Here is a 1,085-nt window from a genome sequence, read left to right as displayed (position 1 = left end):
CAGGATGTTATGTGCCGGTCTAGTTGCATCATTAGTGCTTAGTTTCACGCAGTGTATCTCCTTCTTCGAACCCATTATCTGGAGGCCTGTAATGACATCACAAATTCTTATTCAAATTATTCAAAAAAATTATTTAATCCCTATTATTGGGTGATTTACCTTCTCCACTTGGAACTCCCACAGGAACTGTCTGCGCAACCCCAAATTGACTTGCACTAATTTCGTTCCATACGTGCTAATTTTCGCCCCGTTTGCTGCGTATAAATAATATTGCGTGGCTTCATTTTCAGGCTGCATTCTCTTTGGCAAAATTGAAACTTCCGCGCCCGTGTCTATTAGATAATTTATACCTGTTTTTTTATCCTTGAAGAACAGACGGCATGCTTTACCCTTTGCCACTTCACTCGCCGTCAAACGTGAAGTGGTGTTTAGTTTCCGCTGAGTTTTGTGGTGGTTTGTACGGGGTTTTTTGTGGACCTCCCCTTGAACCGTCGATGATAAAAACAGATATTAGCTCTTTTAGCACTTGATGATCGCCCTCTTCCACGATCTCTGTCATTGCTTCTTCCTCTTTTGCCCAACTGAATGATCAAATTATTTACCACGACTTTTAACTTGTCAATTTCTTTCTTCATCTCATTAGGTTCATTCCTTTGCACTACACAAACCGTTTCTGTTTCCTGTACCTCAAACACCTTATCAGCCACCTTGGCCCACTGTGCAGAATCACCTTCGACTGCAGCTACAATTGTTCTAACTCCCACTGGCAGTCGCTGTAACCACAATGACGTCAGTACGTCATCACTCATTGAACTGCCAGCCATTTCCTTCATTTTCTTCAGCAATTGCATTGGTTTCATGTCACCTAGCTGCAATTCTGTCGGCAACTTACGCAGCCTTTTGTGCTCCGATTCTGTGAATTCATTTATTAACCGTTTCTCCAACGTCTCATATTTCAACACCTTCTGTGGATCCCGAATCACATCAGCTATGCACTCCAGATATTTCGGCTCTAAACCTGCTACTACATGGTCGAACTTTGCATCATCTCTCGTTATTCCCGCACTCCTGAACTGCGCTTCCAT

The 1,085-nt window shown here is 42.8% G+C and overlaps 1 protein-coding gene across 1 annotated transcript; it reads right to left on the bottom strand.

The window, feature by feature from the left end:
* Nucleotides 1-602: 602 nt before the first annotated feature.
* On the bottom strand, nt 603-1,085 carry LOC119663184 (the record flags this gene model as incomplete). Its single annotated transcript, XM_038072839.1, has 1 exon — nt 603-1,085. A coding segment is annotated over exon 1 (483 nt), but the record flags the coding sequence as incomplete, so codon positions are not given.

The sequence above is a fragment of the Teleopsis dalmanni genome, unplaced genomic scaffold (genome assembly GCF_002237135.1).
Source record: "Teleopsis dalmanni isolate 2A unplaced genomic scaffold, ASM223713v2 unscaffolded_contig_0198, whole genome shotgun sequence".
Taxonomy (NCBI): Eukaryota; Metazoa; Arthropoda; class Insecta; order Diptera; family Diopsidae; genus Teleopsis; species Teleopsis dalmanni.
The sequence above is the reverse complement of the archived record's forward strand: the minus strand, read 5'-3'. Positions and strand labels throughout refer to the sequence as shown.